Source organism: Zootoca vivipara, chromosome Z2 (assembly GCF_965207765.1).
Source record: "Zootoca vivipara chromosome Z2, rZooViv2.hap1.1, whole genome shotgun sequence".
In the NCBI taxonomy this organism is placed as follows: Eukaryota; Metazoa; Chordata; class Lepidosauria; order Squamata; family Lacertidae; genus Zootoca; species Zootoca vivipara.
The window spans coordinates 18,685,655-18,707,645 of record NC_142585.1 but is presented as its reverse complement, the minus strand read 5'-3'; the positions used below and the strand labels follow the sequence as shown (position 1 = coordinate 18,707,645).

The following is a 21,991-nucleotide window of genomic DNA, read 5'->3' as shown; positions in this document are numbered from 1 at the left end:
CATATTTAAATAAGGGCGGGTCACTCCTTGCCCTCCCAGAGCAGCGCAATAGCGGCCCCTATGGCCTCACCAGTGGGGGTGGAGGGGGGAAGTACTGCAAAAATTTAGGTTCGCAGCCGGAAGTGCTGCTGCGCTTTACGGCTCGCAGGGTGCTATTTGCTCCCTGCCGGGGCTTGACCGTCCACGTGCTCAACCTCCCTTCCTGGACTGGAGAAAAAGGGAAGGGGATTATTGGGGTGTCTGAGCTCCCGCCATGGCGGCTGCAGAAGAGGAACATCCCTTGGGGAACGAGCTGGTCATGAGTGAGGACGATGAGGAGAAGGAGGTGAACTTTGAAGCCCAACCGTATTTATTTCCAAAGCTGTACTTTGTGTGATCCCATGTGTGTGGGAGGGGGTGGTTTAGAGCCATCCGCGCGTGGGGGAAGCGCTCTGTAAGCTCAGGGGGATACCTTTGTTGCCTTTTCGGGGTGCTGCGGTATTCCTGTTGAGCCGCTTTAATGCAGTTTGCTTTAAGGATTTCTTTGCCCCGTGTAAGGTGCCCAGGACAGCATGCCATAGGCGTAGCCAAGGGGGAAGGGGGGACAATCACGTCGGTTCTGCCCTCCCTAAGAAAAGTCCTGCTCCCCAACCAAGTCCTGACTCACCCCCCCCCCCCCGGCAAAAATTCTGACTACGCTCATGCAATAAGGAATAAATATATTAAAGTTCTGTGAGATTAAACAGCAGAACTGGATTGATGCCTCCTTGCAAAGGCTTAAATGGCTTTTGAAAATTTTACTCCTAATCCTGAGTTTTGATCCCTACATCTGTGTCTCTTCTTGTCCTTTTCTTTTTGCGTTTTTCCTTACTGCCACTCTCCAAAGCTATAAGCAGTGCTTTTTTCTATTAAAAGAAGTGCTGGAACTCACGATGAACTCCTCCCTCGTAATGGTAATGGCACCCACCTAAGAGGTGCAGGAACTTAATTCCAATTCCGGCAAGTTCCAACTGGGGGAAAAAAGCCCCGGCTATAAGGCAGTAAGTCCAGTGAGCAGGTCAGTCTGATTAGCCAGCTGCTGCTTCTCCTCACAGGTTAGAACTGTCATGCTAGAGGCTAGGTATGCTCTGGTACGCTTTGAAGTTATTATTCATCGTGTTGCAAGGATGAGTCTGTTCAGCCCTCGGTGAGATGGTCCTGGGCCCTTATTCATTGGTAACCTTTTGTTCCCCAGGCAGACAATGAAGAAGCAACAAAGAAACACCACCAGCTTGTGGATTCACTCACTGCCTTGGCTGGAGCGAAGCGGTAAGAAGGAAGGGAGACTGTTTCATGGCCCTGGTGATGGAGACAAAGGATGAGCGATTTAAATAGCTTGATTTTCCATTCCTAACTAGGTCAATGTCCTTTCTTTCTTTTTGCAGACGGAGGGCAGTTGAACGCACTGAGGCGAGCAGACAAATCTCGGAATTTGATCTTTGTGGTGGAGGTGAGAGCTTTCCCCTCAAGCTCTCGCAGCGTGGCAATCGCTGGCACAGATGGATCCTCTGTTACCCATGGGGCATGGCTAGGAGGGAGCATGTGACCAGATCCATGTACCATTTCTCAATTTCTAGCAGAGGGGCATGGCTATAGAACAAGTTTGCCTTCCAGATGTTACTGGACAACAATTCCCATGATCCCTAGCTATTGACCATGCTCACAGGGGGGGGGGCTGATGGGAGTTGTAGTTCAGCAACAACTGAAGGTGCCAGAGGTTCCCCACACTTGCTATAGAACATATGCTTTGCATGCAGAAGAAAGTCCCTGGTTTGGTATCTCCAGGTTAAATTGTCACAAATCAGGTGATGGGGAAGGTCTCCCTGTCTGAGACCCTGAAGAGCTGCTGCTAATCAGATTGATGATACTAGACAAGATGATGCACCCAGATCTGGCCTATCATCCAATGTTACCATGTGTTGTGTATTGCAGGTGCTAGAGAAAAAGTTATCCTCTCTGAACTGCTGCAACCAGCTTCCAGCTCACCAGCTCTGGGTTCCATTCAGAAGCAGCTGAAGAAAGCCCAGCACAGAAAAGCCATCCAGCTCCCACTGAGCAAGGAGGAGAATGAGCGGGTGAGTTCATTGGGCTGTTTTGGTGGCAGCTGTGCTTGGGGTGTTGGCAAAGAGGAAGATGATGGCATTGGAGGTAGATATGTAAAGGAAAGGACACTGGAGGGAGAGACCAAAAGGAGAGGAACAGAAGAAAAGTGTGTGTGTTGTTACAAGTAGGATAGACTGGCAAATGTACCTTTTCCTGTGGTACAGGTAATTCTCAACTTACATAGGGTTACGTTCCACAGTCACAGCATAAAGCCAAAATCACGTAAAGTCACAGCACATTGGGTACAATGATGGGTGGGATTGCCATTTTCCCCCAGATGCACCCTGCCTCTTTCAAATGTTTACAAAATTTGTTCACCAAGCACATGAAGCTGAATGCAGGTGCTTATCCTTTTAAAAAAAATAAATAAAGGGTCCTATAAATAAAGGGTCCTATAAAGGGTCCTATAAATTAATGAGGAATAGGTCCATCAGGGCTTATCGGCTGTAACAGAATAATTCAGAGGCAGTATGCTAGACAGAGCATAAACAGGAAAAAGCCATCACCATTGTTGCTATGCTGTTGAAGGTGGAATGTAGAACTCAATGTTCTTGTCTTGTGTGATAAAGCAAAGTATTTTTTTTCTGCCTTGTGAAGAGGAGGGGTTCATGGACGTGAATTTAACTTGGGTGTGGTGTTTTAATGGTTTCAGATCAAATAGATGGAGTGGAAGTGGTACCTGGCTACATTGCCAGCTGTCACTAAATGAAGTATTGAGATTCCAACAATGGGATTGCGTCATATCCTGGGTGAAATAATGCCTTCCTAAATAACATATACTGAGGCTTGACTATGGGCATCTTTATAGTGGGTGCTGTAAAATATGCCTCTGGGAAAGCTCGCTGTAGCTGGTCCACCATACACACACATACATATACATACACACACATATATATACATAAATATATATATGTGTGTATTTGTGTGTGACTCTGTGTGTGTGTGTGCGTGTGTGTGTGTTTCAGACTAGTCGGAGCCAACAGAGGGTCACACTTTTATAGTATGTTCTGCCAGAAGTGGGTTCTGGCTTGACAACTCCCACATCTCCTTAAAGAAATACCTGTGTGTCACTGGGATCTTCCTGCTGAAGGTTGTGCTTGTCTTATCTGTCTACCTGCAGGTGGTGAGGGAAGCTGCCTACACTCAGACATCTCAAGCCCTGGCTAAATGGCATCCAGTGGTGCAGCAAAACAGACGTGCTGAGCAGCTAGTCTTCCCATTGCAACAGGAGAGTGTGACTGTCCCGGCCATTGAGGAAGTGATAAGTGGATGGGAGGTGGGTGTTTGTTGACCTCGGCAAGAAGTGAGAATTAGGCTTGAGTTGGACCCAGCAGTTGCGCAGTGCTCTTGCCTCATGTTCAAGCCAAGCTATGCCCCTAGGAGTGTAGGAGGCTGCTCTTCTACTGTGTCCCATCTAACTTAATATTTTCTGCATTGACTACCAGCAGCTCTCCAGGGTTTCAGGCGCAGTTCTCTCCTGGAGGTGTGTGGGTGTGCCAATAATCTACTGTGGCTTCTGTAGCTTGTGGTCTGGTAGACGGAACTCTGACTTAGCTATTCAACGTCTTAGCTCTGATCTCCTATTTGAACAGAACTTACCAAGTGGCTGCATATAAGTGACCCTCTCTTTCTCAGTTCCTCCTCTGAAAAAAAGAGAATTAGAGAGACACTTACCTGTTTTATTGTGCAGATTAATACCATATAAGTTGTTAGGCAATCCAATGTTACTATGCAGTTACAGACCCATTCAAAAACAAAGGAAACCCCAAAACCATATGACTCCTAGCATAAAATTTGATATGGTTCATACGTGTATATGAAACAGGGAAAAGAAAACAGCCCAAACAACACTTAACTGTCAATATTTTCATGAAAGTTTGTTGTGGGAAATGAGTATCTATAAACTGTTTCTGTTATTGTTTTATTCATATCAGCCAATAAGCAAGCTAAATAACACTCAAAAGACCTTCCTGGATATTTTAGTGAGACAGGAATAAATCTGCTTTGCTCATCTCTTTAAAAATTGCAAAAAGAATACTTATTAGGATTTATATCGCTCCATCCCCATGGAGGGCAGAATTGTTCATTGTAAGAAAACCCCAATAGGCAGTTAAGGCAATTAAATTTGGTCCTAGAGAAGATCAGCCAATATTTGGGAACAGTAACATTATCCATATATTTGGCACAACCCTTGAAGCAGTCAGTGGACAAATCAAGATAAATTGGGGAGCAGGTTTTATAAGCAGCAGCCATGGAGAAATTTGCATCAATATCTTGAACCTGAAGTTTAAGAATACGTTTTGCCCAGTAGTGGTACTGAGTAGGGAAAAAGTCAACAAAGGTCTAATAACAAATTTATTGATACAGGCTTTGGAATTTTCTTCTTTCTCTTTTTTGTTGTTGCTAGAAATAATATGTGGCAATTATGTGGTAACATTATCTTATATGGGTTATCCAGTCCCAGCTGATATTTGTCCATACCTCTGAGTTACTTTTAAAAGACAGCTGAAGAAAAATCTAGAGAATTTAGCCACAGGTGCATTTTTTCTGGAAGAAAAGTACCATTCTGAAATTTTTATAAGTGTTTACATTTTACTTAAGATGATGTGGCACTTTGAAAACTGGGAACTGCAACAGAAAAGGAAAAGTTAGCAACCAACCACTTCCCTCTGTTTCTGTGCCCATTCAAGCTCTGTTGCTGTAACTGCTCTTCCTGCCTCTATCATGCTATTTGGTCTCCATGAGCCTGTTATTTTATACAGCTTTGCCATTTCAGCCAAGGCAGCCCTTTCTCTCAACGTGTTTGGAGAGCACTCATTCTTAAATCTTCCTGTCTGTATTGGAACTAAAACCTATCCTTACTAAAGTCTCTGAAAGGTGGTATTCTCCCTCTCTTGAAAAGGAGGGTCCTGTAGAAATTATTCATGAGTTGTTCTTCAGTAGGGGTGCAGTATAAATGTAACAAATAATAATACATTCTATCTATCGATCTGTCTTATCTGCCTGCTATGGGTTTTGCTCGGCCAGTAACTAACATTCTCTCGGTACGATAGAAGCAGTGAAACAATAAAATAGGAAATAAGTTCTTAAAAGTAGTATTACAACAGTCTGCATAGGGATAGAGAAAAGCTAAAACTGTAACGACAGCATCTAATCACAAACTAAAACATTTCAGGGGTAAAATAAACAGAGTTTGAATCCCTTTGGGGGTTTTCCCCTTCCCTTTTAAAGGGTTTGCCTGGTTCTAAAACAACATCAGAGTTCAAGCAATCCCCTCTTGCGGAGGGTCTTACACAAGTTGGGGCCACTGCAGAGAAGGCCCTTTTACCTGGTCGTCCTCTCACCATAAGTTTTCTGGCAGAGGTTTCCAGAAAAGGCCCTCCAATGATAATCTCAGGGCACTTGTGGGTACACAGTGAGATGGAGCAATCCTTCAAATACTGCAGCCCTAAGCCATGAAGGACTTGAAATGTCAAAACCAGTCGAGCCTAGGAACTAACTTGGAGCCAGTGAATATGGGAAAGCACCTGTGTAACATGCTCATAACTTCGTTAGTTCCTATGTTGCCTCAAGTTTCCAGATAGTCTCCAGAGGCAGCAATGACAAGCATAGTCTGCAAAGGAGAGGTAGTATCCCTTCACCTAAAATCAGACTGGCAAATAAAGTGTTGTGAGGTCGGGGTGGGGGTTGGGGGTCCCCTGTTTTGTTAGTGACCTTTTGCAACCTTGTTGGACTGGTCTTTAGAGTAAGCTGAAACTTACCTCTCTGTAACTGTCCTTCCCTCTTCCCACCTGCTCTAAGGCACGAACACCCCTGGAGCAAGAAATCTTTAATATTCTACACAGAGGAAAGCAGCCAGTGAAGGACCCACTCCTGACACCACAGGAGAAGTCCTCACTGCAGGCCATGAGTCTGGAGGAGGTGAGTCTAGATCTAACGGTTTCTGTCCCATTCTCCATCTCTTCCTCCCCCCACCCTTCCTGGATCCCACACTGCCTTGCTCTTTTACAGTCAGCCCTCCTCTCCATTTGTGTGCATTTCAGGCACAGTTGCGACGTATGCAGCGCCAGAAGGCTCGAGTCCTGCAGTCCTACTATGAGGCTAAGGCACGTCGTCAGCGGAAGATCAAGAGCAAAAGGTAAGCAATTGTTGTAGAGCAGCGGCTGAGAACCTACAGTCCCATTAGTTCTGATAAAGGTAACCTTGACCATTAGGTCCAGTCGCGGTAGACTCTGGGGTTGCGCGCTCATCTCACTCTATAGACCAAGGGAGCTGACATTTGTCTGCAGACAGCTTCTGGGTCATGTGGCCAGCATGTCTAAGCCGCTTTTAGTGAACCAGAGCAGTGCATGGAAACACCGTTTACCTTCCCGCCAGAGCGGTCCCTATTTATCTACTTGCACTTTGATGTGCTTTCGAACTGCTAGGTGGACAGGAGCTGGGACCGAGCAACAGGAGCTCACCCCGTCGCAGGGATTCAAACTGCCGACCTTCTGATCAGCAAGCCCTAGGCTCAGTGGTTTAGACACAAAACTGTCCCCGCCCCCCAAGCACAGTTACCTGCTCCATACCTGATATCAAATTTTACATTGGGTGTTGGGGCAAATAAAGCCATGGCTGTGGAATAACAATTGGGAAGCTGCAAAGTATGCTCCCAGTTTTTCCTCTTCCAAGAAAGGCTTGCTGTTAGTGCTGATCAGATGATTGGTCACGACAGCAAGGCTTGCAGGGATTGGCTGCACTACAGAGTTCTTGAAGAACTCCTTCGTTCAACTGATCCCTGCCCAAAGCAGGCATTGCTGTAAGTGCTGATCAGCTGAATTAAGTTGGAGAAAATTTGTGAACAGCCCTCCAACCCACCTTCACCCTTTTAAGTTGGCTGCCGAAAAGAAATGAGGGTGGGTGGATGGAAAAAGTCCTCTTCTCACTTTTGTGGACAAGCCTTGTTCAGTTTCTGCATAGTTCCCTGCAGCCCACAAAGGACTAGGCATCTTGCAACTTGCTACACTTGGCTCCTTTGGGCGGGAAGGGCAAGACATAAATGTAATTTCAAAATAAATAAATAATAAATAACATTTAGAGTATGTTAGAATGAGGAATTCTAAAACAGATTCAAATCCCTGTGCATGCAAAATGAAAACATGCAGCCCCATGCATGATATCTCTGTTCCCCAACAGGTGTGGGCTCTGTTTATTTTTGATACTTTTCTTCCAATGATCTCTCAAGAAGATGGTGTACATTGCTCTCCCTCCCTCTCTCTCTCTCTCTCTCTCTCTCTCTCTCTCTCTCTCTCTCTCTCTCAACATCCCCATGCCCATTTTATCTTTATCCTGTGAGGTGTGTAAGGCAGAGACAGTGACTCAATCAGGATGACCCATTGAGCTAGACAACTAGCAGGGATTTTTAACTGAGCCTTTCTGGTCCTAGGCTAGTACTCCAAACAAGTAGCCCTCAATAAGTTTCTGGATTCCAACCCCTATCATCCTTGGCCATTGGTTGTACTGGCTGAAGTTGAGGGGAGGCCAGCAACATTTAGAGTCACAGTTTTCTTGTCCCTTCTCTAACCACTTCACTGACTCTCTGCTGCAGGCTCTGGCCCTCCAGATGTTGCTGAACTACAATTCCCATCAGCCTCAACAAGCATTGCCAATGGCCAGGGCAAACAGGTTCTACACACCAGCTCTATTGCCTCCCTTGAATCAGGAGGTGGCAGTGATGTCGGTTAGCTGCGTGTCCTTTCCCTCTGGCCTGGGTATTCAAGCCTCTGACATTGCTATCTTCCTCTTCCTGAAGGTATCACAGAATGCTTAGGAAGATCAGGAAACGCAAGGTGCTGAAAGAATTCGAGATGTTGCAGAAAAGTAACCCTGAGGCAGCTCTAGAAGAGCTAGCTAAAATTGAGAAAGCGCGTATTGAGGTGGGTGCAGCCCTCTTCCTGTGGTACCGAGATGAGGCCCCTCTGCCTAGTGGAGGGCGCTCTCTTACCATCGTGACAAATTTTGCCTTATTTCTCTGTGCAGGAGAGGATGAGCCTGAAACACCAGAACAAGGGCAAGTGGGCCAAATCTACAGTCCTCATGGCAAAGTACAACCTAGAGGTGAGAGATGTGTGGAGAGAGGAGGCTTTATCAGCCAAAACCCACTCTTAACATGTAATTAAACCAAGGCAGGTGCTTGAGAGATTTGATCGAGCTGAAATGTAGCTTCCAGAAACGGGTTGGCTGAAAATATCAGGCTATTCCCATAGAAGTGCTTTTTAGAGCACCTTTAACAACATTTGCAAGTGGGTGATAAAAGGCCTTTCTTTTGTCCGCTTGCCTTCCCACCATTGGGTGGATTTACATCCAAAGCCAAAAACAGATGGCAAATCATTTTCTGGCCAGTTGCAATCCATACCCTTTCTCCTGGGAAATTGACTTTCTCTGGAGAGTCTTGTTTGAAATTCTTACTTGGGAGGGGAAGGAAATAGTAGTGAATTATTCCAAGTTGGGTTGTTAAATATTTTACTTGCTTCCTGGGTGGTTATTAGAGGGGTGTATGCTTTGCTGGTCGCCTTGTGGCTGAAAATACGGGATACTGTAAGTCAGGGGAGGGGCAAAGATAAATCTACAATCTATTGGTAGATTGTTGGACAATTTGCAGTAGATCAGCAAGGGTTTCTGACTTCTGGTTGTGTAACAACAGCTGTGTCAAAAAGAATCCTCCAGGACCAGACCGTTCAAGCTCTTATCTGAAATAATACAGGAAACAGGTTTGTCTATGCAAACCATCCCAGTATCCATGTTGGCTTTGGGGCTGCAGCAGAAAACTGTCTCCTCCCCCTAAGCCTCAATTTTGCATATGGTGCCACTTTCAAAGGTAGAGTTGTCATATTTCAAAAAGTGAAAATCTGGACACAAAAGTTGTTGAGATTTTGGGTGGTTGTTTTTTTGCCAGAGTTGTTGAGCTGTGTGTGTGTGTGTGAGAGAGAGAGACTTTTTAAAGCTATTTTATGGGAAATAGGCAAAAACGACACTGCTGACATGAGTTACCATACGTCCAGATTTTCCCAGGCATGTTGCCGATTTCCACCTGGACACTGCTTCCAACTGCAGTATTCCAGATATGTCCGGGAAATTCCAGACAAATGGCAACCCTATTCAAAGGCTCTACTCTTTTGCACCTGGCTTTGGGGATTGGATGGACCTGGGGGGTTCTGGTGAAGAAGCAAAGAATGGATTTTGTAAGCCTAAGGTCTGCAAGTAAATGCTGTTTCCTGCCTGCCATTCTAGGCTAGGCAAGCCATGCAGGAGCAGCTGGCCCGGAACAAAGAACTGACCCAGAAAGTACGCCCAGCATCTGATAGCGAGGAAGGTGGCAGCGACACTGACACAGAGAGGGATCTCGTGCCAAGTGTTGTCAATGAGAGGCCTTCTGGGCTGGATCCAGACAACCCCTGGATGTTGGGATGGCCCCAAGCAGAGCCCAAGGAGGACCTTCCAGCTGCACCAGAAGACAGCGAAGAGAGTGACGAAGAGAAGGGGCCACCTGCAACTAAGGAGACTTCGCTACAAGGCTTTGTTGCAGGTTAGCAGGGCCAGGGCCATAAAACAATACATGGTGTTAGGAAAATGAACAAATAAGGTGATTTTATTCCTTGTATAATACAAGGGGTCATCAGTGAAAATGATAGGCTGTAATTTCAGGGACACCCCCCCTCCAACAAAAGTATAATTTTAAATAATTTTTATTAATTTTCTTTTCTCATAACAATTATTCAATATCATCATTTAACATCCATTTTCTAGTTTCCCCCCTCCCTGTTGACTTCCCCCAACTTCTGTTTCTGGTTTGTTGCACCAAATGTTACATTCATAATGTAAACATTCAAGTGCAGGTTTAATGTAAAATACTACACCACTACACCACGTCTTTTAGCATTGTCTGCTGAAATAAAACCCATCCCTAATTTTTTTATCAATCAGAATTCTTTTGTGTTTATTTGCTACGTGTGTTTTCTTCGGGAGAAAAAAAAGTATGTTTTGACTGCTGTGAGAAGCAATCATTTTATTTAGCTAGTTGACAAACGTTTGCATCCTACTTATTTGACTGCTTAAATCTCCACACGGTTTTAGAAGGAACAAACTGAAATATTTCTTTTAAAAATACTGACAAATGCAAAAACAGGACAACATTTATTTTAAAGCTCAAAATAGAAATAGAAATAAAATTGGGTGTATTAAAATGATATGCCTGGGTAGGCTGGCGGGGGTTGGGGGGAATGGATTTTAAAAAGTTGATTAGTGAAAGTTTTGGATCTGCTGATATTCACCACGATGGCCATACGGAGCATCCACATTCCAAGGCAGTGTACCCTTGAGTACCAGTTGCTAAAGAGCAGCAACGGAGAGATAGCCTTGGTTTTCCCACCCTGCAGGCTAGAGTGATTTCTGATCCAGCAGTGTCCTTCAGATGCTATGTTTATTTGTGTCGTGTTCTTGCTGCAGGTCTTAACGATGAGGAAGCAGTGCCCATGCTGACGGACGTGCTTTTACCAGCCCCTCCAAGTCCTGTGTCGGAGGGGCCGCTCCTGAGTGAGAAGCTGGAAAGGCTTCATACCTTAGAGGATATGGAGGCCATGGAGCCAGAGGAAGTCCCACAGGAAAATGGAATGACAGAAGTCAACGGTGCTGAACTTCAACAGCCTCTGGAAGCTGAGTCCTCGCTACAGCCCAAGGGTGGCAAGACCCAGACCTCCAAGAAGACAGCCAAGCGCAAGGCTCTGATTGATCTGAAGGCAGTGCTGGTTCAGCCAGTTCGTCCCATGCAGTGTCCGTTTTTGCCTTCTGCTGTACAGGATGAGGTGAGCACCACCACCATTAGGAGGGGCTAATCAGGGGTTCTGTGGATCCGGAAGAGCTAAGTGCTAAAGCTTTACTTGCACTGTGCCCCTTCAGGCTAATGGTGTGGGAAGCATTCATCTTTGAAAGCTCCCCAATGGGAGAAAGCTAGTATGTCAGGGAGAAGGTTTAATCTCCTTGCCATGTTTGTTTTCCAGCTGCAGGGAGCCTTATCCCAGTGCATCAGGGAAGAGACCAATGGTAGAGAGCATGCTTTCTGTTAGGGATGGGGCAGGGCTGTGGCCCTCCAGGCGTCATTAGTCAACACCCATCAGCTCCAGTAAGCATAGCCAACTATGCTAAGGGTAGTTGTGGTCCAATAACATCAGAAGGTCCACAGGTTCCCCTTGCATCACATGTAGAAGAGCTTTGGTTCATTCCTTGTTTTATTTCTCGCTAAAAACTGATTTCGGGTAGCAGAGCTGGAAGCACTATTTGCCTAGAGTTATTGGAGAGCCAGCACTGAGCTAAAAGGACCAACTGTCTCACTGCATGAGAAAGCCAATCAATGCCATCACAGATTAGCTTTTTCAGAGCAGGCTGGCCCAGTTCAGAAATGAATGGCAAACTAGGGTTTGTTGTTAGAAGAAGAAACCTGAGGCTAATGCACTCCTCCACACGTATGAGAGGAGGCTGAAAGCTTCTACTTTATCCCTTTTTAAAAAATGTTTTTATTTGAATGCACACTGTGTCTGTGTGTGTGTGTGTGTGTGTGTGTGTGTGTGTGTGTGTGTGTGTGTTTACACATACATACTAATGAGTATTTAAGAATGAATAATAACCTGGTGAAAGCACCTAAATATCAACAGCAATTACCAAAAACTAGGCTATTAACATTAGAATGAATTATATGCCTAGAGAAACTTAGACATTAAATAGGAGTAACTAATATTACTGTGGTACCTCGGTTCTCAAGACAAAATCCGTTCGGCTTCCAAAACGTTTGAAAACCGAGGCACGGCTTCCCATTGGTTTCAAGAGCTTCTTCCACTCCGTGGAAGCTGCGTTGCACATTCGGGTTCCGAAAAACGTTCAAAAACGGAAGCATTTACTTCCAGGTTTTCGGTGTTCAAGAACTGAAACGTATGACAGCAGAGGCATTTGGGAACCGAGGTTCCACTGTATAACCAAAGGGACATTATTATGATTTCACTTTTGAATTAATCACAGTTCCCTGTTAAGTCCGAACTTGAGGAACTGTGGTTATGTGTCTTCAATATGCTGGTTTATTTTTTAATGAGCAGCAGATAAAACAAATTTCTGTTCCACAAGTGCAGACATAACAGGGAACTGCCCACAGCTTACAAGCAGGTGATTTCAACCTCCTTTCACATAAAGAAGTGGGAGAGGAAGGGACAGCAGCAGCACACTTGACACTAATAGAATCGTAGGAATTTAGAGTTGGAAGGAACCATGAGGGTAATCTAGTCCAACCCCCTGCAACACAGGACTCTTGCCCAACATGGGGCTTGAACCCACAACCCTGAGATTAAGAGTCTCTTGTTATGCAGCCCTCATCAGCCCTCCAGGTGGTGTTTGACTGTGGCTCCCATTATCTGTAAGCATTGGTTTTGCTTACTGGGGGGGGGTGATGGTTGGAGTCCATCCGTATTGGGGCGGGGGGAACATTGGGGTAGGCTGCAATATGACAAAGCATGCTTTGTCATTTAGTTTGAATCATGCCAGCATGTCTCAAGCAGACAGCTTGTGTACTACAGGAATGTATTCCGAGGACCGAACTGCTCCAGAGAATTCTTGCAAGCGAGCTGAGTCACATGCTGCTGGGAAAGGGAAGAAGATGTTTAAAAATCCAAACACCAGAGTTCCTGGACAGTCCTATGGGCAGAGAAATTCTTTCCTGCTCCAAATCCGTGCACTGAGTCAGACTCTGTAAGCAGAAGCAATTCAGCAATCTCTTCGAATGAGCTTTCATTGGATGCAGTTGAGTGCCACTCTGCAGTATCTTGCTCCTCGTTGGTTAAGGGTGCAAAATGGGGAGGAGACTCATTTGTCTGTTCTCTTCGTTCAATGTACACTGTCTTTTGGCTCCAGCAGGGCCTTCAAGAAAGCTTACAGCACTTTCTGTAAAACAATTGCATTTCCAATTGAGCATCATGGTCACTCTTCCTGTGTTAGTTACCTATTGTCTAGAAATCCTGTGAGACTCCTTGTCCACCTCCCTGCTGATCTTTTTCTCCCTTGCAGCTAGAGATGGGCAAAGACCAGCGACAGGTGATCCAGGAGGCCTTTGCAAGTGACAACGTCGTTGCCGACTTTATGAAAGAAAAGCGTCGGGCAGAGCAGAACAGCAAACCGAAAGTTATCGATCTGGTGCTTCCAGGATGGGGCGAGTGGGGAGGCGCAGGACTACGGCCGAGTAAGATGAAGAAGAGACGGTATGTTCAGGGCGGAAGCTTAGTGGTCTGTCACTGCCAGCTGTTACCTGCTTCACCTCCCTTCTTCCTTTTCTTTTTTGCCCTCTAGGTTCCTTATCAAACCAGCAGCTGGGCCCCCAAGGAAAGACAGGCACCTGCCCAATGTTATCCTGAGTGAAAAGCGCAATATTTTAGCAGCTGTGCATCAGGTGAGTTTATCGCTCTGGCCTGAGAGGCTGCTGTTCACGCTTTCACCTGCAGAAACAATGTGGGGAAAAGATGCAGTATAAACGTTTTTGGATTCATAGAATTCTAAGATGTTAGAATTGACTTGTTGTTGTTGTTATTATTATTATTATTATTATTATTATTATTATTATTATTATCATCATCATCATCATCATTATTATTAAGTTGGAAGGGACCTCAAGGGTAGTCTAGTACAACTCCCTGAAATTACATTGTACTGTATATAATTACATCAAACCGCTTCTCACGTCCGCCTCCGCTTGCGTCCATTTCGCCCAACGTCTGCAGCAAACCTGGCAGCAACCAGCAGGTTTGCCACTGTTTGCACATGCGCAGAAGCAGCTATCGCCATTTGCACATGCGCAAAAGTGGACAATTGCTGCCTTTGCACAATGGCGCCTCTCCCAGTGACCAGGTCGCAGGTAGAGTCCACTTAAACTCTGAATTTAACTGAGGAAAGACCATAGCTCAGTCAGGAGAGCATTTGCTCTGCAGGCAGAAAGTCCCAGCTTCCATCCCCTGCATTGCCAGTTTAAAAGGATGAAGTGATGGTAAAGATGTCTGTGTGGATTGCTGAGAAGTAGACAGTTCTGGGACAGATGGATAAATAGTCCAACCTTTTTATTAGGCAAATTCCTATGTACAGTGGTACCTCTACTTACAAATTTAATGCATTCCGAACACACATTTGTAAGTCGAAAAAATTTGTAAGTCGAAGCAACCCTATCTAAAAATTCGTAAGTAGAAAAAATCCTATCTGAACCGCATCCAAGATGGCAGACGGAGCTCCATTTGTAAGTAGAAAAATTCGTAAGTAGAGTTATTTGTAAGTAGAGGTGCCACTACTTGATTGGGCATGTACAGGCAACACCCTGTTTGCATGGGGGTTGTGTTCTGGGTTATTGCACGCGTCAGAAGTTGCGCATAACCCCGTTCTGGGGCGAAAAGCAGCACGCATGTTGGTGGCCAGACGACAACCAGATGTGCAGAAAATGGTTACTGCCTGTACTATGTACCTGATAGCAATTATTTTCTTTTGGTATTTTTATAAGGATTGTTTTATCTGCCTGAAGGTTGATAGAGCAGGTTGCAACTACAAAATAATAAAATGCAAGCAGCTCCCCAAGGCTTTGTGCACGTGCCCCCTCACTCCCAGGAAGTGCCTGCTTAGCTGTGTGTTCCTAGCCTTCCAATTTCAGGGTGCCATTAAACTACTTCTTCACTACACTGCAGGTGAACCAGCTGCCCTTCCCCTTTGAGAACAGCAAGCAATTTGAACGCAGCATCCAAGCACCCATGGGCCCCACTTGGAACACTCAGCGTGCTTTTCAGCGTCTGACAGCTCCTCACATTGTCACCCAGCCTGGCCACATCATCCGGCCCATCAGTGCCGAGGACAGTGAGCTGCTCTGCAAAGCGGAAAATGCAAAAGCCATGGGAAGGAAGCCGGATTTGGCACTGTCGTTGTCACCCCACAATCATCACCCACACCATGCATCCAAGAGGAAGGCTCGGCGGAGCTAAGTCTACAGGGGCTCTGCCATACACACCAGACTCCTTGGGCTAACTGGCGTTGTTGTCTTCTTATTTTCTTCAGTCAGTTTTATTGATTTTCAGTATACACCACAGAAACACATACAACAAATGTCTTCGTTTCCCATCCCTCCCTCCCTCCGTTTATTCCCATGGAACAAATCAGTTTATTAAATTCTGCCAGAGTCCATTGAGTGAATCAGGTGGATGCCATTCATCAGGGTTATCATTTTGAAAACCCGATGAAAGGATGACAAGTTTCAGTAAAGTCATCCATGTCTTCTGTGCTGTTCAGTGTTTGTACTCTCCTTGTTCGTTTTTCCAGTAAGGCAAATTGTCTGTGCATCTTGCTTCCACACAGAATTCTGTAAATGATCCAGTCTCTTCCATTTCTGTGCCACCAAGTGGAAAGTGAATCAATTAACTATTTGTATAAAATCGTGGGACAGTAGAGTTTGAAGGGCTCTCCGAGGGTGACCTAGTCTAACCCCCTGCAATGCAGGAATCTTGACATTTTACAGGAACATGTCCAATTGTTAATTTGCTGAGTATTTTGAAGAGCATAGGTTTGTATTGTATATTATCATTCTAATTGCATTTTGTAGATGAGCCACATCTACATACTTCTGGAAGCGTTGGTAAAAAAACTGTCAATCTCAGGTCTTTTGCCTTGATGGACAAACCTTACCAATAATTTTAAGAGCTTCCATCAATATACAAATTGGAATAGTCTGAAATGAAAACAATTTTTGTAATACCATCATTTTTACCAATGACGCTCTTACCATTCATGATAGGTTTAACTTGGGCCTATTACTTACTGTCTTTAACAATATTTTTTAGTAATGGTAAAAAAAGTTTTACCCAAGAATTCCTAGATATTTTTCATGCTGTGGACGGATCTTGAAACCTGTGATCACTTTGAATGTATCACAATTTACAGGACAAACTAAAACACAACTACTCGTTAAGAGAGAGCCCAGAATTTTACCATATGCTTTCCATCTCCCTGATGGGCTCTGACAGTGATTATTCTGGATCAGAGATCATCAGTGCAATATAATCAGCAAATAAATTGAGAGGGTAAGTCTGACCGTTGCGCAGATGGCGTCGTCACTACCCTATCTTTTTAAATAAGTTTTATTTGTTTTTTGAGAAATCAATAAACTTGCCAGTTGTTCCCTCAATGTCAAATTTTCAATGTCATTTTCTCCTGCTAACTCAACAGCCCATATGCGTGTATATCACGAGGCGAGTGTCAGACCCATCACCAAATTTCCAACATTTAGCTTTTTGAGGCCAACTGGAGTTTATTCTAGTGTTTAGCTTCCGCTTAACTGAAGAAGCTAGCTGTAAGTTCAGCCAGTTGTGTTTTGTTGGAGGGAGAGAAGGGAAGGTGGGATAGGTTATTCCATGTGAAGACATAGGTATATTAGCCACAAATTTGGTGGCAAGGTTGTTTGGTTTAAAAGTGCAAGCTTGTATTGAAAAATATGTTTATATCCTGGCTCTTTTTCATAAGCAAATTACTTTAAGAATAATGCAGTTGGGTTTGTTCATCTCTTACAAGATTAATTGACATACTCTACTCAACCTACTATGGGGGGAAACTATAAATATACTAAAATAAAAAAATTCCTTCAGTAGCACCTTAAAGACCAACTAAGTTTATATTTTGGTATGAGCTTTCGTGTGCATGCAGAAGTGTGCATGCACATGAAAGCTCATACCAAAATATAAACTTAGTTGGTCTTTAAGGTGCTACTGAAGGAATTTTTTTATTTTGCTTCGACTCAGACCAACACGGCTACCTACCTGTAACTATAAATATACTGCTACTTCAACAAGCTCAAGGGAAATATTAACATGTATTTATCTCCAATAAAACTTCTACATTTGATTGCATCATGTGTGGGATTGTTGTTGTGACTTCCTGAGGTGTAAATCTAAGAATCTGTGCTGAAAGCTTCCTATTAATATTTGCACATTAAAACTGTCATTTATTGTGTGCATGTGTGTGTAGAAAACAACTACACCTTGTAAGCAGAAATGGGAGTGAGAGTGCAGAATACAAATAATTACAAATGACACTTCTATGGCAAATTGTTCCTGTGTTGGCTCTAAAGACTGAAAGCATATTTTGCAGATCAGCACTGTCACGCTACGTGTTTCCATTTCCCCTGCTGCAACATATAAACAGCCTGCTATAGAGATAAGGAGTGTTCAGGTATTTGCCTGAATTCTCAAACTCTGTATCCAGGGGCAAAAGCAGGGTTTTGCATGGCAGCCCCACTCCCAAGGTGCAGTGTGCCCAGTGTTAAGTGGGAAAGGTATATCAGAGTCCGCAATGTGAGATGTTCTATGTTCAAGAAAACAGAATTTTTTTAAAAGGCCTACGGACCTTTCTTGCTGCACTCAAGGGAGGTTGGGGACACAGCAAGGGTGCTGCACAAAAGGATGTTAGAGCATGTCCACACTTGTCTGCTGCCCAGAGTTACATGATTCACATGACCAAGTTAATGCCTGTAGCATTTAGGACTTGGAGAGGAACATTTACCCTACACATGCCCATGGTCCCAATGGAAATCACCTGCCAGAAGCTATAGGTTGCACGATATGTGAGCTGCTCTCTGTACCAATGGAAGCTTTTATCATGGTGCAGATAGTTTCAGGAATACACACTTTTTTTCTTCTTTTTTGCAGGACCACACAAGGGATGGTAGGATCCATCTCCTCTCCAATTCCCATGGTCTGGAAGCTGCTATTTGCATATTTAAAAACATGCATGTTGAGAATGTAAGAATAGCCCGACTGGATCAGACCTGTGACCCACCTAGCCTACCATCCTGTTCTCATAGTGTCCAAGCAGATGCCTGTGGGAAGTTTGCAAGCAGGACATGAGCACAATAGCACTTTCGCCACCTGCAGCTTCTAGCAACTGGTATTCAGATGCATTTCTGTTTCTGATCATGGCTAGTACCCATTAACAGTCTTCTCCATGAATTTGCCTAATCCAAGTTGGTGGGCCATCACTGCCTCCTGTGGGAGCCATGCGGCAGACTTGCTAAATATAGTTTCCATCCTCTCAAGTTCCCATTTTTGGAAGAAGGGAAGATGTCTGGTTAGGAATGCAGTTACCACTGTGAATTGCCAATATCAAGTCCACTGGGAGATGTTTGTTCAAACGAGGACTTTCCCCTTCCTTCCTACCTGCTGCTGCTCCTTTTTTTTTGTTTTAAACTCTCCATTGCCCCAACAATGGCAAACAAAAACAACCAGATGCAACATAAAAGCAAACTACATGCTGGGAATCATTAGGAAAGGGGCCACCAATACAGCCACCAATATCCATTTATTGATACAAATCTACGGTGTGATTGCACTTGAGATACTGTAGAGAGTTCTGGTCACGGCACTTCGTAAAGGATCTCGCAGAGCTGGAAAAGTGCAAGGAAAATGATTAAGGAGCTTATAGCAAAGGCAAGGGGGAAACGTGATAAAAGGTATATAAATTTCAGCATGGAATTGAGTTAGTGGACAGAAAGGAACTTGCCTCCCTCTCGTAAATCTAGGACCCACCCAATGAAGCTGAATGTTGGGAGATTCAGCACAGACAACAAGGAAGGATTTCTTGACAGAGCACATAATTAAAATACCACAATATGCAGTAGTGGCCCAACCCACAACTTGGACAGCTTTGGACATTTTCATGAAGGATAAGGGTAACAATGAGCACTACTAGTTAGGATGGCTGGATACTACCCCCAGGCTTGGGGGTAGTATACATGTGAATACAGATTTCTGGAGACTGCAGGAGGTGACAATTATTTAATGACTAGTGTATTTCAGCCCGTTCAATAACGGGCGCTAGAACATCCTGGGGTTTAGAGAAGCGCTTGCGCAGCGCTTCTCCGAACCCTGGGACCTGTCCTTGCTGTCGGCGGCAGGGGGACAGGAACGGAGGAGGAGAAAGCGCTGCTTTCTCCTCCTCCGTTCCTCTCTCCCAGCCGCCGACAGCAAAGAGACATCCTGGGGTTTGGAGAAGCGCTTGCGCAGCGCTTCTCCGAACCCTGGGACCTGTCCTTACTGTCGGCGGCAGGGGGACAGGAACGGAGGAGAAAGCGCTGCTTTCTCCTCCTCCGTTCCTCTCTCCCAGCCGCCGACAGCAAGGAGACATCCTGGGGTTTGGAGAAGCGCTTGCGCAGCGCTTCTCCGAACCCTGGGACCTGTCCTTACTGTCGGCGGCAGGGGGACAGGAACGGAGGAGGAGAAAGCACTGCTTTCTCCTCCTCCGTTCCTCTCTCCCAGCCGCCGACAGCAAGGAGACATCCTGGGGTTCGGAGAAGCGCTTGCGCAGCGCTTCTCCGAACCCTGGGACCTGTCCTTACTGTCGGCGGCAGGAGGACAGGAATGAAGAAGGAGAAAGCGCTGCTTTCTCCTCCTCCGTTCCTCTCTCCCAGCCGCCGACAGCAAGGAGACATCCTGGGGTTTGGAGAAGCGCTTGCGCAGCGCTTCTCCGAACCCTGGGACCTGTCCTTACTGTCGGCGGCAGGGGGACAGGAACGGAGGAGGAGAAAGCACTGCTTTCTCCTCCTCCGTTCCTCTCTCCCAGCCGCCGACAGCAAGGAGACATCCTGGGGTTGGGAGAAGCGCTTGCGCAGCGCTTCTCCGAACCCTGGGACCTGTCCTTACTGTCGGCGGCAGGAGGACAGGAATGAAGAAGGAGAAAGCGCTGCTTTCTTCTCCTCCGTTCCTCTCCCGCAGCCGCCGACAGCAAGGAGACATCCTGGGGTTCGGAGAAGCGCTTGCGCAGCGCTTCTCCGAACCCTGGGACCTGTCCTTGTTGTCGCCGGCAGGACAGGAACGAAGGAGGAGAAAGCGCTGCTTTCTCCTCCTTCCTTCCTCTCCCGCAGCCGCCGACAGGAAGGACGCGGGACACAAACCCCTACTTCGTCGCCGCTGCTTCGTGGCCTCCTGCCGCTCCTCTCACGGGCCAGGGAGGGTTGTGAGGAGGAGGTCTCCGCCGGCCTCCACCCTCGCTTCCCTGACGTTCTGGCCAGGAGCGGCGGTTGGAGGAGGCAGGGGGGGGAGAGAGTGCGCGCGTGCAGTCTCTGCTGTCCAATCCCTGTGTCGCTGGGGCACATGCGCAGTGACCCAGGGACACACGGGACAGCTTGGACGCAGGGACAACTTGCAAATTATTATATAGGATACTATATCTGCAGTTTTATTCTCCTTTCCCAAATGATCTGTAGGATTGAATTTGCCTTTTTCACAGCTGCTGAAAACTGGGTCGACATTTTCGGTGAGCTATCTACTCAAAAGACTTGCTCCTCCTGGTCAATCACCACCAGTTAAGACCCCATGAGCATATATATGTGAAATTAAGATTATTTGTCCTGACGTGAAGCACTTTACACTTGTTTACCCTGAACTACATTAGCCATTTCTGTCAGATAACCAGCCTCATATAACCAAACCTGCTAAATTCTACTTAATGCATGAAGGGGCTAATACCATATTATAAGCTGTCCTGTCAGGTTTAGCTCACCTTGGGAGGAACTAGGTCAGGCATAGGCAAACTCAGCTCTCCAGATGTTTTGGGACTACAATTCCCATCATCGCTAGCTAACAGGACCATGGGTCAGGGATGATGGGAGTTGTAGTCCCAAAACATCTGGAGGGCTGAGTTTGCCTATGCCTGAACTAGGTAGACTACCATTGTTCCCATTGACTCTACCAGAGAAGCTCAATGTGTGAGGAAGTCTGAGCTGGCTGCTGCAGCTCAGATCACATGTCCCTTACAAGCCTCTGTTGAGCTCCTATACCAATAATTTAGGGCAGGCATCCCCAAACTTTGGCCCTCCAGATGTTTTGGACTACAATTCCCAACTTCCCTGACCACTGGTCCTGTTATCTAGGAATCATAGGAGTTGTAGGCCAAAACATCTGGAGGGCAGCAGTTTGGGGATGCCTGATTTAGGGACTTTCACCACTTTGCAACTAAACTTTTACTGCCTGTGCAACCTTTTCTGAATGCTATGTGGTAAAGCACATGAACCTGACCTTTGGAGAGTGTATAAGTAAACCATTTTTAGCTTACCAAATGAGTAGTCTGTCTATGCTAGGGGAAGTGGGAAGCTTTGGAAGGAACATGGAAGGGCTTATTTTAAAGGTCTAACAGCCCATATCTCCATGCTTTACTTTGATGCATTTTTTGTGATTTTAAATCTCTGCTGGGGTTCTCTCATCAAAGAGTACTTACCTTAGACTTAGATCTTGGTATCCATGGAATTAGGCTTTCTATATACCTTTTTTTTAAAAAAAAACTTGAACCAACAATTATTAACTCAATTTGCTCAATTTGGAGATACAGTGGTACCTCGGTTTACAAACACAATTGGTTCCGGAAGTCTGTACTTAACCTGAAGCGTACTGTACATAACCTGAAGCGAACTTTCCCATTGAAAGTAATGGAAAGTGGATTAATCTGTTCCAGACGGTCCATGGAGTACTTAAACTGAAGCGTACTTAACCTGAAGCGAACTTTCCCATTGAAAGTAATGGAAAGTGGATTAATTTGTTCCAGACAGGTCCGCGGAGTACTCAACCTGAAGCATACTTAACCCAAAGTATGAGTATAATTGGTTCTGGAAGTCCGTACTTAACCTGAAGCGAACTTTCCCATTGAAAGTAATGGAAAGTGGATTAATCCGTTCCAGGTACTTCACTGAAAGCTTTTTGGAAGTCCAACACACTGCATCAATCACATCACCTCTATCAGTATGCTTGTTGACACTCTCTATAGGTTGAGACAGGACTTCCCCTAGCAG

The 21,991-nt window shown here is 45.4% G+C and overlaps 1 protein-coding gene across 1 annotated transcript; it reads left to right on the top strand.

Moving 5' to 3' along the window:
* The first annotated feature begins 120 nt into the window (after nt 1-120).
* On the top strand, nt 121-17,063 carry UTP14A (UTP14A small subunit processome component). Its single transcript, XM_060270190.2, has 14 exons — nt 121-325; nt 1,214-1,287; nt 1,404-1,468; nt 1,951-2,093; nt 3,242-3,397; nt 5,923-6,042; nt 6,165-6,259; nt 7,916-8,039; nt 8,143-8,220; nt 9,394-9,688; nt 10,609-10,964; nt 13,207-13,397; nt 13,486-13,585; nt 14,859-17,063. Exons 1-14 carry the CDS (start codon nt 254-256, stop codon nt 15,147-15,149), a joined length of 2,160 nt encoding a protein of 719 aa, XP_060126173.2. The 5' UTR covers nt 121-253; the 3' UTR covers nt 15,150-17,063.
* Nucleotides 17,064-21,991: the final 4,928 nt, after the last annotated feature.

What these genes read in the sequence shown, in the direction of transcription:
- UTP14A (XM_060270190.2), top strand. Translation starts at nt 254, where the DNA reads ATGGCGGCTGCAGAAGAGGAACATCCCTTGGGGAACGAGCTGGTCATG. An exon ending in GCCTTGGCTGGAGCGAAGCG is followed by an intron (nt 1,288 to 1,403) that starts GTAAGAAGGAAG and finishes TTCTTTTTGCAG; the next exon opens with ACGGAGGGCAGTTGAACGCA. An exon ending in TGGCAAAGTACAACCTAGAG is followed by an intron (nt 8,221 to 9,393) that starts GTGAGAGATGTG and finishes CTGCCATTCTAG; the next exon opens with GCTAGGCAAGCCATGCAGGA.